This window comes from Tachyglossus aculeatus, chromosome 4 (genome assembly GCF_015852505.1).
Source record: "Tachyglossus aculeatus isolate mTacAcu1 chromosome 4, mTacAcu1.pri, whole genome shotgun sequence".
Classification (NCBI taxonomy): Eukaryota; Metazoa; Chordata; class Mammalia; order Monotremata; family Tachyglossidae; genus Tachyglossus; species Tachyglossus aculeatus.
Genome location: NC_052069.1, coordinates 38,904,324 through 38,919,898, shown reverse-complemented (window position 1 = coordinate 38,919,898; position 15,575 = coordinate 38,904,324). Strand labels below are relative to the sequence as shown.

The 15,575-nt window shown below is 46.5% G+C and overlaps 1 protein-coding gene across 1 annotated transcript in view; it reads left to right on the top strand.

Annotated features, from left to right (window-relative positions):
- The window catches only part of ZNHIT6 (zinc finger HIT-type containing 6), a 93,189-nt gene that overhangs the window by 44,354 nt on the left and 33,260 nt on the right, over positions 1-15,575 (top strand). The window contains exons 6-8 of the mRNA XM_038745297.1: positions 2,594-2,662; positions 9,150-9,230; positions 13,988-14,065. Coding sequence (XP_038601225.1) covers positions 2,594-2,662; positions 9,150-9,230; positions 13,988-14,065 — 228 coding nt within the window. The remainder of the gene's footprint in view (positions 1-2,593; positions 2,663-9,149; positions 9,231-13,987; positions 14,066-15,575) is intronic.

The following is a 15,575-nucleotide window of genomic DNA, read 5'->3' as shown; positions in this document are numbered from 1 at the left end:
GGATAGAGCACGGGCCGGGGGGTTAGAAGGTCATGGGTTCTGATCCCGGCTCCGCCACTTGTCTGCTGGGGGACCTTGGGCAAGCCACTTACATTCTCTGTGCCTCAGTTACCTCATCTGTAAAATGGGGATGAAGACTGTGAGCCCCTTGTGGGACAACCTGATTACCTTGCATCTACCCCAGCGCTTAGAGCAGTGTTTGTCACATAGTACGCGCTTAATACCGTAATTATTATTGAGAAGCAGCGTGGCCTAGTGGAAAGAGCCCGGGCTTGGGAGGATGTGGTTTCTAATCCCGGCTCCACCACTTGTCTGCTGTGTGACCTTGGGCAAGCCCCTTCTCTGTGCCTCAGTGACCTCATCTGTAAAATGGGGGTGAAGACTGTGAGCCCCTCGTGGGACTACCTGATTACCGCATATCTACCCCAGTGCTTAGAGCAGTGCTTGGCACGTAGTAAGCGCTTAACAAATACCGTTGTTATTATTATTATTAAGGGCATGAGAGCTCAAGCCTAAATTTACAATTAGTGTACCTTGGCCTACTGAAAAGAGCACAGGCCCCGGAGTCAGAAGGACCTAGGTTCTCATCGCTGTTCTACCACGGGCCTCCTGGGTGACCTTGGGCAAGTCATTTCACTTCTCTGTGCCTCAGTTATCTCATCTGTCAAATGAGGATTAAGACCGTGAGCCCCATGTGGGATAGGAGCTATATCCAACCAGATAACCTTGGATCTGTCCCAGGCTTAAACCAGCACTGGGCACATAGTAAGCGCTTAACAAATTCCATAATTATCACATGGATTTGCCCAAGCGTTTATTTTTCGCATGCCATTTTTCAGCCTTCTTGCTGCCGAAGCCTTCATGTAGTTAGTTATTTTGCAGAGTTGCCCCTGGAAGAACGTTTTCGTTTGTGTGTTTAAAGCTAGCGGCCATTGAGTTTGCCTTTGAAGATTTTTATAGCAGAAAGTCATGTCTCATTTGAGGTTAAAGGCGGTCTTAGGCATTTGTCTTCGGCTGCATTTGGTGGAATCGGTTTCACGAGTAGGTTTTATTATATCCGTAACGAGAACCTAAAATGTGCAGTTAAAATGATCCTTTCTGGCGTGGTTAGCGCGTTGCCCATTTTGACGTGAAGAAAAAATATGGTGTCTTCATCCAGAGCCATCAAGTCATTGTCTTGGTATTCAAGCAAACTACCAAGTGGAGATCTGTGGTGGCTTAATGGCATGGAAGAATTTCAAGCCCGGTCGCTCAATTGCTCCACGCTATTAGTGCTTCGTAAACATATCTCCCATCATAAATCAGACTAGACCGTATAAATGAAAGTAGAGAAAGTCCTGCCAGCGCAGATTGTGGTGGAAAATGATTGGCCGTGTCCTGTACAGCAACTTTTGTTGCTGCAAGACTGACCTCAAGGACCCGAGCCGGCCAAAATGCGTTGCAGGTGAAGGACGCCGCATTTTGCGTGAGAAGTCATGGTGTTAGAAATTCATTCTGAGTATGCTGGAAAGCATCAGGGTCACGGAAATACGATTTGGAAGGCAGGTTCTGGGCCTTCTGTCGTAATAACAATAATATTGGTATTTATTAAGCGCTTACTATATTCTAAGAACTGTATTAAGCACCGGGGTAGATACAGGGTAATCAGGTCCCACACGGGGGTTCACAGTCTTATGTCAGAGGGAGAACAGGTATTCAGTCCCCAGTTGGCAGGTGAGGAAACTGAGGCACAAAGGAGTGAAGGTCACACAGCTGACAAGTGACAGAACCGGGATTAGAACCCAGGTCCTCTAAATCCCAGGCCTGTGCTCTTTCCACCGGGTGGGAATTTTTGATTAGATGCTCCTGAGCATCTAGGACAGTGCCCTGCTGGTAAGTGCTCAGTGAATACAGATGGTTCCGTGAAGTGTTTCTTTTTTAAAAAAAAAAAAGAGAACTAGTGAATACTTTTAATTGGACCTATAACCTTTCTAGATAAGTGCCTTGCTTAAATAAGCCCAAGTGATCATTTCAGTAGACATTTTAGGCTCAAGAATCCAGTACTTAGCAACCAATTTGTTGTCTACTGTTTTACTACCGGTTGCATGTACACACGCCTGAGAAATCCGTCCCCATCCAGCTGGACCCAACTGGACAATATTTCAACTGTCGGATTTCCAGACTAGCTCCCCTAGACATCAGGTCATTGTTTTGAATCCTCATATCAGGACTTTTTTTGTGTGTTCTCCTTTTTTTAAAAAACAGAAAACAAAACTGCTCCTGGTCTTGGTTGTTGCAAAGATTCCCATGTCTCTCGAAGTTGCAGACTGCTTCTCAAAAGCCCCTGCATTCCAGGAAGTTGTCTTCTAGTTCAGGAACGTTAGGCCTTTGAGTGGAATTGGAGAGTGTCTCGTTTTAAATTTCCTGTTTCTTATAAAAAAATCTCTTTTATAAAAAGCACAGAAAATGCTCCAGCACGTAAAAATCTTGGAAGAGAAGAAAGAACCAAGATTTTCAGTGTAGAATCCAGGGGTTTTGTGTTGACATCAGGCTTAAAGCGGAGTTGGTGCCTGCCTGGGTTCTCTAACGTTAACCTTGTTTCTCCTCTGTTTAGGGAGCAGCGGTTCTACTGGCACTTGAAGCTCCTGTTTCCTCAGAGTAATGCTGAATACACAGAAAAAAGGTACTGTACCAGACACCCCCTTCCAAACACACCCCTCATTGGTTCATTCAGTCGTATTTATTGAGCGCTTAGTGTGTGCAGAGCACTGTACTAAGAGCTTGGGAAGTACAAGTCAGCAACCTATAGAGATGGTCCCTACCCAACAACGGGCTCACAGTCTAGAAAGGGGAGACAGACAGCAAAATAAAACATGTGGACAGGTGTCAAGTTGTCAGAACAAATAGAATTAAAGCTAAATGCCCCGGACAGTCTGTGTTTAAAAAATGAATATCATTTGAGCTTTGAGGCCGATTTTGCATTTAGCCAAAAACGATTCCATCCTCTCAAATTAGTTGTAAAACAGTGTGTGTGTTTTGCAGGGGGGGGGGAGGGTTAGTATTGCTAAAGCTCCAAAATGAGGATTTAAAATGGAATCGTACCACATTCAGAGTCTTGAGCGACAATAAGTAACGTCATTTCTCTGCACAGAGAAAGAGCTGTTTCCTGACGGCCCTGCAGCTTATCGGTGGCCACGTGTGGGCCTAGTCACTTCCGGGAACTCTCGACCTGCAGTGAATGGTTCTCCCTGTGACCCCTGTTTTGTTCCTACTGCAAGCCAGATCCCGCCTGCAAAGCCAACCTCCTACCCTAATAGTAGTGAGGGCAATGGAGAGGAGGAGAATCGGGGGAAAGAAAGTGTGCAGGCTTGAGCGGTTCACTGAGAAGGGAGATGGGATAGCTGCGGGGTGTAGAAGCATCCTATCCCGACTGGATTACTGTATCAGCCTCCTTTCTGACCTCCCAGTCTCCCGTCTCTCCCCACTTCAGTCCATATTTTTAGACTGTGAGCCCACTGTTGGGTAGGGACTGTCTCTATGTGATGCCAATTTGTACTTCCCAAGCGCTTAGTACAGTGCTCTGCACATAGTAAGCGCTCAATAAATACGATTGATTGATTGATTGATTGATTGATTCTCTCTGCTTCCCGGATTATCTTTCTACAGAAACGTTCTGGGCACGTCACTCCCCTCCTCAAAAATCTCCAGTAGTTGCTTGTCAGCCTTCGCATGAAGCAAAAACTACTCACTCTCGGCTTCAAGGCTGTCCATCCCCTCTCCCCCTCCTACCTCACCTCCCTTCTCTCCTTCTCCAGCCCAGCCCGCACCCTCCGCTCCTCTGGTGCTCACCTCACTGTGCCTCGTTCTCCCCTATCCCTCCATCGACCCCGGCCCACGTCCTACCTGTGGCCCGGAACGCCCTCCTTCCTCAAATCCACCAAGCAATCGCTCTTCCCCCTTCAAAGCCCTACTGAAGGCGCACCTCCTCCAAGAAGCCTTCCCAGACTAAGCCCCCCTTTTCCTCAGCTCCCCCTCCCCTCCGCATCATCTCGACTCCCTCTCTTTGCTCTACTCCCTCCACAGAGTACTTATGTAGATATGTACATATCTACAATCCTATTTATTTATATTTGTGCCTGTTTACTGGTTTTGATGTGTATACATCTATAATTCTATTTCTTTATATTTGTGCCTGTTTACTAGTTTTGATGTGTATACATCAATAATTCTATTTATATTGATGCCTGTTTACTTGTTCTCATGTCCGTCTCCCCCCTTCTAGACTGTAAGCCCCGGGTGGGCAGGGATTATCTCTCTTTATTGATGAATTGTACTTTCCAAGCGCTTAGTGCCATGCCCGACACACAGTAAGCGCTCAATAAATACGATTGAATGAATTAATTAATTTACCGGGGGTGGGGCTGAGGCAGGAGGGTGGGGGCGGGATCATGAATGGGTGAAGAGAAAGACAGGCTGGAGAAAAGTGAGAGGACTCAAGAAGTCTGTGAATGGTTAAAGCAGCTCATGAGGAGGAGGAGGACTCATTATGGGTGGGGAATGCGTCCGTTATATTGTTGAACTCTACTCTCTCAGTGCTTAATACAGTGCCCTGCACACAGTAAGCACTCAATCAATACGTTCGATGAGAGGGAGGGAGGAAGAGAAAAGGGGGGGAGAGAGAAAGAGAAGCTGTCAACCTCAAAAGCAGCAGAAACTTCAAGTTCCTCAGCCCATTTTTTTTAAAGCAAGAAGCAATGTATTAGCTGTTACCGAGCATTCATTCATTCAGTCGTATTTATTGAGCGCTTACTGTGTGCAGAGCACTGTACTAAGCGCTTGGGAAGTACAAGTTGGCAACATATAGAGCCGGTCCCTACCCAGCAGTGGGCTCACAGTCTAGAAGGGGGAGAAAATTAACCACGAAGGGATTCGAACCCTCAGTCTTCTGATCGGAAGTCAGACGCCTTATCCATTAGGCCACGAGCAAGCTTCTTACTTGCATTCTTCTTCGTAGTCTTTAGAAGGTTGCATCCTGTTTTCCCCCCACCAAGGTGGGAATAGAGAAGGATTAGGCTATCTGTCCCCAAAGAGGAGGCCCCCTCAGTGACCACGAGGAGAGAAACTGGCTCCAGTCCCTCACCGGGCCTGTGGCGTTCCCCCCAGGGACATCAGGGAATAGCGGCACTGTACTGTGTACAATGCTCTGCACACAGTAAGCGCTCAATAAATACGATTGAATGAATCAGGACCGTCTGCGGAAGGAATAGAGGTGGATCTGCTGGCTCGGATGTGTTCCCTCTATATGTGGGGACCAGGTCAGGCCCTTTAGCACTCCAGAGAGGATCCCTTCTGAGAAAGTAGCGCCCGCAAGGACTCCGGCAGGTGTGTGGAAGGTGGGATGGGGTGCGCAGTGGCCGGGTGAAGAGGAGGACAGAGACCAGAGAAAGGTGAGAGCGCTTGAGAAGGCTGTGAATGTTTAAAGCGGCTCGGCGAGGAGGACAACTCGTTGTAGGCAGGATATCCAAGGTATAAGGGCCCACTTTTCATTTGGAAGGGCAGGGCTGAAAAGGGACAGGCTTGTGGGGAGCCTGGGCTTGGCACACCAGTCAGGCCTTCCCCAGCCCTCTCTCCTGCTCATTTGGCTTGCGGTAAACCAGGAGCACTGGCCAAAGAGGGGCGGGAGTCAGAGGACCCGGATTCTAATCCTGGCTCCAACACTTATCTGCTGCGTGACTTTGGGCAAGACACTTTGCTTCTCTGTGCCTCAGTTCCCTCACCTGTAAAACGGGGATTAAGACTGTGAGCTCCATGTGGGACTTGGATTGGGTCCAACCTGATTAGCTAATCCCGGCTCTGCCACGTGTCTGCTGTGTGACCTTGGGCAAGTCACTTGACTTCTCTGAGCCTCAGTTACCTCATCTGTAAAATGGGGATTAAGACTGTCAGCCCCACGTGGGACAACCACGTGGCTCTCTTCCTCCCTTCAAGGCCCTACTGAGAGCTCACCTCCTCCAGGAGGCCTTACCAGACTGAGCCCATTCCTTCCTCTCCCCCTCGTCCCCCTCTCCATCCCCCCCGCCTTACCTCCTTTCCTTCCCCACAGCACCTGTATATATGTATATATGTTTGTACAGATTTATTACTCTATTTATTTATTTATTTTACTTGTACATATCTATTCTATTTATTTTATTTTGTTAGTATGTTTGGTTTTGTTCTCTGTCTCCCCCTTTTAGACTGTGAGCCCACTGTTGGGTAGGGACTGTCTCTATATGTTGCCAATTTGTACTTCCCAAGCACTTAGTACAGTGCTCTGCACATAGTAAGCGCTCAATAAATACGATTGATGATGACAACCTGATCACCTTGTACCCCCCCAGCACTTAGAACAGTGCTTTGCACATAGTAAGCGCTTAACAGATGCCATCGTTATTATTACTAGCTTGTGTCTATCCCAGCGCTTAGTACAGTGCCTGACACATAGTAAGTGCGTAATAAATTATCAAGCGCCATCAAGTCATTTCCGATTCATAGCGACTCTGTGGATATCTTTACTCAATCAATCAATCAATCGTATTTATTGAGCGCTTACTGTGTGCAGAGCACTGTACTAAGCGCTTGGGAAGTACTCCAGATCATCCCGTCTTCTGCCATAATCCGTAACCTTTCTAACGGTTGTTATGGTGTGTATCCGTCAAGCTGCCCATCTGCCTCTTCCACGTTTTCCCAGGACTTTTCCTGGCATTAGTGTCTTCTCCAGAGAATTAGTCCTCCTGATATGTGTGTCCAAAATATGCCGATCTAAGTCGAGTTATTTGGCCTTCCAAAGACCAAATATTCCCCGTGCATAGGTAGACAGTCATAAATATCATTTAGAAAAAAATATGCCTGTCTCAGGGGGCCTCCAGGAATGGAGTGTGGTATTCTAGAACCATCTCTGCCCTTCCAGACTGAGCCCCTTCCTTCCTCTCCCCCTCGTCCCCCTCTCCATCCCCCCCATCTTACCTCCTTCCCTTCCCCACAGCACCTGTATATATGTATATGTGTTTGTACATATTTATTACTCTATTTATTTATTCTACTTGTACATATCTATTCTATTTATTTTATTTTGTTAGTATGTTTGGTTTTGTTCTCTGTCTCCCCCTTCTAGACCGTGAGCCCACTGTTGGGTAGGGACTGTCTCTGTATGTTGCCAATTTGTACTTCCCAAGCGCTTAGTACAGTGCTCTGCACATAGTAAGCGCTCAATAAATACGATTGATGATGATAATGATGATAAGGGGCTCTGAACCCCCAGGGCCCTACAGCACTCAGACCTGCTGGTCCCACAGTTTGGGAATATTCATTCAATCGTATTTATTGAGCGCTTACTGTGTGCAGAGCACTGTACTGAGCGCTTGGGAAGTCCAAGTTGGCAACATATAGAGACGGTCCCTACCCAACAGTGGGCTCACAGTCTAGAAGGTGGGCTTACAGTCTAGAAGAACATGGCTCACAGTCTAGGGAATACGGCTGAGCCCGTGCTTTGCACACTTTCCCACGACTGACATCATCATCATCATCATCGATCGTATTTATTGAGCGCTTACTGTGTGCAGAGCACTGTACTAAGCGCTTGGGAAGTCCAAGTTGGCAATATATAGAGACAGCCCCTACCCAACAGTGGGCTCACAGTCTAAAAGACGGAGAGCCCATAATTGTGGTGTACGGTAAGCACTTACTATGTAACCAGGCACTGTACTAAGGTGCTGGGGTGGACGCAAGCAAGTCGGTTTGGTCCCAGTCCTTGTCCCACATGGGGCTCCCGGGCTCCATCTCCATTTCCCAGATGGGGGCACTGAGGCCCAGAGAAGTGAAGCGACTTGCCCAGAGTCACCCAGCAGGCAAGAGAAGCAGCGTGGCTCAGTAGAAAGAGCACGGGCTTGGGAGTCAGAGGTCATGGGTTCAAATCCCAGCCCCGCCGCTTGTCAGCTGGGTGACTTTGGGCAGGTCACTTGACCTCTCTGGGCTTCAGTTACCTCATCTGTGAAATGGGGATTAAGATTGGGAGCCCCACATGGGACAGCCTGATCACTTGGTATCCTCCCCCGCGCTTAGAAAGGTGCTTTACACATAGTAAGTGTTTAACAAATACCAAAATTAATTAAGTGGGGGAGCTGGGATTAGAACCCAGGTCCTTCTGACCCCCAGGCACTACCCGCTAGGCCACACTGCTTCTCAACCCTTGCCAGCCTGACAGGGGCTCAGTCAGTTTATGAGTGGGATGCGGAGTGGCTGCATCCTTGGCCCCTCCATTCCTACATAGCCTATAACAATATGGCCTTTGTAGAGCATAATGGGGCTCTAATATCTGAAAATCGATACATTTCTTACGGAAAACGGCGTCGCACGCTTCCGAGTGCATCCAGCAGTTACGTGGGCATATCGGACCACTTAAGCTTCTGCCGAGGGCTTCGTTTGAACTTGCTTTATTTGAAGTTAAACCGCAGCCATGGAGAGAAGCTGTTCCAATATTCCGCGTGCATAGGTACACAGTCATAAACCGTGGGCAGGTACGAGAAAAAAAAGGAGAAAAGTCATTTTTCCAGAGCACTTGTCTCAAGCATTTGCTTCAGTAGCTTTGCGGTTTCAAATCATGTACACACATGTGGACCAAGTTGGAAACTTGTAAGACTTTTGTTAAGGCCATAAAAAGTTGAGAAACAGACTTCCGAGGAAGGGAGTAGTAATTCTTTCATCTGGTCCTGGCAGTTGGAGTGGATACATTCTAGCTCTGTCTTGGGTTCATCGGGCATCATCTGCAACCATTTTTCAAATGACCTGGCTTCAGCAGACTCCAAAATTCATTTTGTCCTGCTCTGTTTCCTTTCACTGTAAAGCCCAGGTGTGCTTCAGGAGAAACTTGGTCTGTACTTTTCTGGCGTGTTTACCGCGAAGTTGTCAAAACACAGTTTGCAAAGATCACGTTGATGTTTTAAGACTTCTTTCTCTAAATATTTTTTCTTGGAAACAGGATGTGGCACTTTGCTAAAAGTAAACTAAGACCCCTTAAGAATCTATGTCTGATTTCCAGCTTCAGAATTTAAATGAATTCTAAATGCGGTATCCCTAAAAGACGATCCTAAATGTTCTCTGTTGTTGTTTTTTTTCTCCTTCGGGGGGAACAGAGTGCCAGAAGATAAAACGCTTCGTGAAATCCTAAGAACCTACATTGATCCTGAAAGATCTGATCCAGTGATCCGTCAGAGGTATGTTTCCAAACCTTTCACTTCTGGTTTCCGTGGCTTTGAAACTAGCCCCTCTCACTTCTCCTCCATTCCGATTTTCTACCGAATGGTAGCCCGACTTCACCTCAATCCTCGGCATGAACCTATCTTATCATTCCAGTCAGCACGGTATTCATTGTCTCGGGGTACAATCACTCTTATTATTTAGGACATTCCCATTGCTACTGTTCAGCCATCGACAGCCCTACCCAAAATTTGAAGATTACATCAGGTCAGGTGGTATTGGGGCTACAATTCCTACTTTACCAGATCTTAGAACAATTTGAGCTTTACTCCGTCCCGTGCTCTCCACTTATGGTACGCTTGGGTCCAGCAACTTGAATTTTTCTTTCAAGATTTTTGTTTTAGGGCCAGGTCTATCCCAAAAGCAAAAGGCTGCAGGCTGAACCTGCTGTGGACCCCTTCCCAGTCGGGTTCAAGTCACGGGGCGTCCCGCTTCTTGAAACCCTAGTGATAGGTAGAGGGAGGGAAGGGGAGGAGATGGGATGGAAAAGGAGGGGAAGGGGAAAGGGCCTCATGCAGAAAAAGCAGAAACCAGAGAGGAAAAAATGGCACAGAGAGAGAACCAGCCCAACAGAGCGTGGAGGAGGAGGAAATGAGGCGGGAGGGGGTCTGTCCCACCCACCTCTCCGCCCCTGAATATTCCCCGTCCCCTTTCCATTTCTCCCCAGAGCTCCCCTGACTGCCTCTGGGTCCAGCCCTTTCTTCCGTTGAGGGCGAACTCTGTGACAAACACTGGACTAAGTGCTTCAGGATGTAATCAAAATAAAAGATCTGGTCCCTGCCCTGAAAGAATTGCTACCACGATCTCATTTTGCCCAATCCTTTCGGATTTCCAGAGCGCTTTCACCTTAGTGATCTCCTTATACCCGCTCACCACCTCCCTTTATGAGGTAGGGAGAGGATACTCTACTGGGGGATGTCCGGCAGAGAGAAATTCACAAACAGTGAAATCTGAATAAATCAAATAATGTTCAGTCAGTGGAAAGAGCCCGGGCTTTGGAGTCAGAGTTCATGGGTTCAAATCCTGGTTCCGCTTTGGGCAAGTCACTTCACTTCTCTACTGAGCCCCCTCCTTCCCGTCCCCCTCGTTCCCCTCTCCATCCCCACCGTCTTACCTCCTTCCCTTCCCCACAGCACCTGTATATATGTATATATGTTTGTGCATACTTATTACTCTATTTATTTTACTTGTACTTGAATAATTTTACTTGTACTTGAATAATATTATTATTATTATTATTATTATTATTATTGTACATATCTATTCCATTTATTTTATTTTGTTACTATGCTTGGTTTTGTTCTCTGTCTCCCCCTTCCAGACTGTGAGCCCACCGTTGGGTAGGGACTGACTCTATATGTTGCCAACTTGTACTTCCCAAGCGCTTAGTACAGTGCTCTGCACACAGTAAGTGCTCAATAAATACGATTGATTGATTGATTGAGTGGGTTATCCCAAGGCGTACCCGAGACAACGCAGGAGGCTGCTGGGGCTCTCAGCCCCACGCACTTTCCACTCGGCCACGTTTAGGGGAGGTGGAAGGTAGTGTGGAATGGAATCAAAGGGAAGGTTTTCTTCAGTCCGCATATGTGGAAAGTCATCTTGTATTGAAAGAATCACTAACAATGAAGAAAGTGTATAATAAAAGAAAAATCAAATAACCCACGGTAGTTCAATTTTATGCCATTTTCCATAACTCGATGTGATGGCTTGTGAGATCTCCTAGACCGTGAACCCAGTGTTGGGTAGGGACTGTCTCTATACGTTGCCAACTTGTACTTCCCAAGCGCTTAGTACAGTGCTCTGCACACTGTAAGCGCTCAATAAATACGATTGATTGATTGATTGATCTCCTGGTATCCTCATCAGCCAAGACAAGTAGATATATCACCTACTTATTTCAGCTCCATCTGAGGGCTCTCCCATCTGGTGTGGCTGACTCGGCCCACTTGACAAAAGATCAGAATAATAATAATGTGATAATAATAATAATAATGTTAAGCACTTGCTATGTGCCAGGCACTATACTAAGCACTGGAGTGTATCCAAGGAAATAGCGTTGGATAGAGTCCCTGTCCCGCATAGGGCTCACAGTCTTAATCCCCATCTTACAGATGAGGTAACTGAGGCCCAGAGAAGTGAAGTGACTGGCCCAAGGCTACACAGCAGACAAGTGGCGGAGCTGGGTTTAGAACCCATGACCTTCCAACTCCCAGGCCTGTGCTGTATCCTCTACGTTACGCTTCTTCTCAAGTCCATCTTCTCTGTCCCGTGTTTTATCCGGCAGCCTTGACCGCTGTTGCCCATCCCACCTCTCCGGGATTCGTCTTTGCTTCTGAATCCCTATCCCAATCCCGGCCCACTCTGGCCTCCCCTCAAGCAACCCCAGATCCACCGGGCACTCATTCATTCATTCAGTCGTATTTATTGAGCACTTACTGTGTGCAGAGCACTGTACTAAGCACTTGGGAAATACAAGTTGGCGACATATAGAGACGGTCCCTACCCAACAGTGGGCTCACAGTCTAGAAGGGGGAGACAGACAACAAAACAAAACGTGTGGATAGGTGTCATCATCAGAATAAATAGAAGTAAAGCTAGATCAATTGATTGTATTTATTGAGCGCTTACTGTGTGCAGAGCACTGTACTAAGCGCTTGGGAAGTACAAGTTGGCAACATATAGAGACAGTCCCTACCCAACAGTGGGCTCACAGTCTAGAAGGGGGAGACAGACAACAAAACAAAACGTGTGGACAGGTGTTGTCATCAGAATAAATAGAAGTAAAGCTAGATCAATCAATCAATTGTATTTATTGAGCGCTTACTGTGTGCAGAGCACTGTACTAAGCGCTTGGGAAGTACAAGTTGGCAACATACAGGGACAGTCCCTACCCAACAGTGGGCTCACAGTCTAAAAGGTGCAAAATAGAATAGCAAATATGTACAAGTAAAATAGAGTAATAAATCTGTACAAACATATATAGACTGTAAGCCCGCTGTTGGGTAGGGACCATCTCTATATGTTGCCAACTTGTACTTCCCAAGTGCTTAGTACAGTGCTCTGCACACAGTAAGTGCTCAATAAATACGATTGAATGAATATACAGGTGCTGTGGGGAGGGGGAGGAGGTAGGGCGGGGGGATGGGGAGGGGGAGAGGAAAAATGGGGCTCAGTTTGGGAAGGCCTCCTGGAGGAGGTGAGCTCTCAGTAGGGCCTTGAAGGGAGGAAGCTTGGCGGATGTGCAGAGGGAGGGCATTCCAGGCCAGGGGGAGGACGTGGGCCGGGGGTTGATGGCGGGACAGGCGAGAACGAGGCCCAGTGAGGAGGTTAGCGGCAGAGGAGCGGAGGGTGCGGGCTGGGCTGGAGAAGGAAAGAAGGGAGGTGAGGTAGGAGGGGGTGAGGTGATGGACAGCCTTGAAGCCCAGGGGGAGGAGTTTTTGCTTGATGTGTAGGTTGCCCTGCCTTCTGCTTTGGTACAGTAAATAAATGCACGACAAAGAAAAACGGCCCTTCGGTGCCCGCTTTAGACCGTCTTTAATGTGGTCCCCTTCTGCTGAGTTCATCCATCCTCTCATACCAGCTCAGCCCGGCCCTCCGCCCCTTACCAAGGATCTGCCCCTTACTAAGTTCAGCCGTCCTCCTCCTCCTCCTCCTCTGGCTTCTTCCCTCACCACCCTACATCCCAACCCGCCGTGTCACCTGCAGACAGGCCCTCTTCCCAAGCCATGCCCGTCCCCAACTCCGGGACACAGGTGGCTTACGGAGCAAAAATAGACCGTTTTGCCAGGAACTGGCCTTGAGTTCCAAACCTTCAAATCCCAGCCAAACCTAGAACGCCCAAGTGATTTAATAATAAAATAATAATAATAATGATGACAGTTGTTAAGCGCTTACTATGTGCAAAGCACTGTTCTAAGCACTAATCATAATAATGGCATTCGTCCCCCCCGCCTTACCTCCTTCCCTTCCCCACAGCACCTGTATATATGTATATATGTTTGTACATATTTATTACTCTATTTATTTTACTTGTACCTATCTATTCTATTTATTTTGTTTTGTTAATATGTTTTGTTTTGTTCTCTCTCTCCCCCTTCTAGACTGTGAGCCCACTGTTGGGTAGGGACCGTCTCTATATGTTGCCAACTTGTACTTCCCAAGCGCTTAGTACAGTGCTGTGCACACAGTAAGCGCTCAATAAATACAACTGATTGATTGATTAATATGTTTTGTTTTGTTCTCTGTCCCCCCCTTCTAGACTGTGAACCCACTGTTGGGTAGGGACCGTCTCTAGATGTTGCCAACTTGTACTTCCCAAGCGCTTAGTACAGTGCTCTGCACACAGTAAGCGCTTAATAAATACGATTGATTGATTTGGAGAGAATCGGAACGATTAACAAAGTGACTGGTGGGTTTGGGATGAAACGGTGTATCTTTTTATGATGCAAAATTGGGAAGCTTTCAAATGCGACAGTGAAGAGAAATATGTGTTTAAGTCAAGGTTCTGGAGTAGACATTGTGGCCCCGCTTTTATGCTGCTGTTTTTACCTTCTGAGGTGCCAGGAAGCATCCACGCGACCAAGTTTATGATTTTATCGGCAGCTGTAGAATGCATAGTCTTCCCCCCATAAAAGCAACTAGAAGTCAAATTTCAGTTTCTCCTTGTGACAGGGTTTCATTAAGCACTCCAATGTTGCATTTTGTCTTTCAGATTGAAAGCCTACACTTTGTCTCAGGCAGATATACAGATTTTAATGAAGATCGAAAACATGCAGCAGAATTTAGTCAGGTAATAGCTATCCGCTTTTTTGCAAAAGCCTGGCTTTCTAGGTCTTTAGCTGGATGTATATTGTCTGATGCTGTTTCTGTGTACTATGCTTTATGTTTTAGTTTGTGTTTATTTTTAAAGTGGCCCTTTTGTCAAATTGCCGTAGAGGACAAGTGCAAAATTAGACTGTCACCCAACACTAATTAGGACTGCAGCAAATGAGATCCAGTATTAAAAACATTAAAATAGCACCCTACCAGGCAAATCCCGTCTAAAACCTAAACCATGTAGTGTGCTTGAAGGTCGGGAAATTGGGTTATGACCAGATTAGAGCCGTCAGGGAATTCCCTTCAAATAAGCAGTGTGAAATCCCTAGGGGAGAGGGAGGGCATTATTATTAAAATGGCCTAACTGGTTTGCCTAAATTAGACTTCTATAAATGTTCAATGTTATCAGTCTTTCATTTAGAAAAGCAGCGTGGCTTAGTGGAAAGAACCCGGGGCTTGGGAGTCAGAAGTCATGGGTTCTAGTCTAGTCTTACCTCCTTCCCTTCCCCATAGCACCTGTATATATATATATATATATGTTTGTACATATTTATTACTCTATTTACTTATTTATTTTACTTGTACATATCTATTCAATTTATTTTATTTTGTTTGTACGTTTGGTTTTGTTCTCTGTCTCCCCGTTTTAGACTGTGAGCCCACTGTTGGATAGGGACTGTCTCTATATGTTACCAACTTGTATTTCCCAAGCGCTTAGTACAGTGCTCTGCACACAGTGAGCGCTCAATAAATACGATTGATTGATTGATTAGTCCTGGCTCCGCCACTTGTCAGCTGTGTGACTTCGGACAAGTCACTTCTCTGTGCCTTACCTCATCTGTAAAATGGGGATTAAGGCTGTGAGCCCCACGTGGGACAACCTGATAACCTTGTATCTGTCACAGTGCTTAGTACAGTGCTTGGAGCATAGTAAGCGCTTAACAAATACTATTATTTTTATTATTATTATTATTATTTAGGAAAACCTGTTTTCCACTTCAGTGCTCTGAGGACCAATTGTTATTTGTCTTTGCAAAATAAAGTCGGACCCACTGGATTCTGCCCAGTGTTTTCTAAGCTATCGTAATAATTAACATGTGACCATGGGTTCAATCCAAGAAAATCATTTGCACGCTGTTGAAATGTAAACGCTAAGAACCACGGCTGGAAGCTAAATTTAATAATAATAATGGTAAGTGTGGTGTTTTTTGGTTCCAGACACTGAACTAAGCACTGGGGTAGATCCAAGCTGATCAGGTTGGACACCGTCCTTGTCCCACATAAGGCTCGCAGTCTCAATCCCAGAGGCCCAGAGAAGTGAAGTGACTCGTCCAAGGTCACAAAGCAGACAAGTGGCAGAGCGGGATCAGAACCCAGCTCCTTCTGGCTCCCAGGCCCTTAAGAAGAATGAACAATGTTCAGGCCTCACCCTAGACAGGTTCGCCATGGACAGAAATCTGAAAATCTGCATGTCATTAAGAGAA